Source organism: Penaeus monodon, chromosome 23 (genome assembly GCF_015228065.2).
Source record: "Penaeus monodon isolate SGIC_2016 chromosome 23, NSTDA_Pmon_1, whole genome shotgun sequence".
Lineage (NCBI taxonomy): Eukaryota > Metazoa > Arthropoda > Malacostraca > Decapoda > Penaeidae > Penaeus > Penaeus monodon.
In genome coordinates, this window is record NC_051408.1 from 16055683 (window position 1) to 16056205 (window position 523).

Here is a 523-nt window from a genome sequence, read left to right on the forward strand (position 1 = left end):
CGCCTCTTCAGCAGAAGTTTTTTCACTTGCTCTAAACAGGAAAACACTGATTCCATGTCAACTGATCTCCTAGGAGTTTATAAAAATAAGTGTTCTCTAAAGCTCTTCATCTAGTGGCTATTGTGATACTGATGATAAATCTACATCACTCACATGGCTCTGAAGTGCTGGTAACACACTAAACACTGCTGTAAGACCCGATATGTGCTTGACTTCTCAAGACGCAGTTACTGAGCAGCTGTAACAACTTCTATCCTTCATTAAGCCCTATTTGAGGACTGTCTTCACACCATTTTATGGTCTTGCAAAAGCAAAAAGGCAAGAAGTACCATACTGTGGTTTATTTGAAGCAAATGCCTGCTGACAAAAAATGATACAGCTTGTTGTGCAAACTTATGAAAAGTCTGAGAGGACATTTGCTGCATCAAATAAAGGAGAATCCAACGTAGGTTTTTGGTCACTGTAAAGGAATCAAATTACTACTAAGACACATTTATATGAAAGTTGTTCAGAATGTTTAGAA

At 37.9% G+C, this 523-nt stretch overlaps 1 protein-coding gene across 1 annotated transcript in view; it reads right to left on the minus strand.

Moving 5' to 3' along the window:
* LOC119587821 (signal transducer and activator of transcription 5B-like) overlaps positions 1 to 523 on the minus strand; it is a 29198-nt gene continuing 28675 nt past the window's right edge. The window contains 1 exon segment of the mRNA XM_037936525.1: positions 1 to 460. Coding sequence (XP_037792453.1) covers positions 394 to 460 — 67 coding nt within the window. The 3' untranslated portion in view covers positions 1 to 393.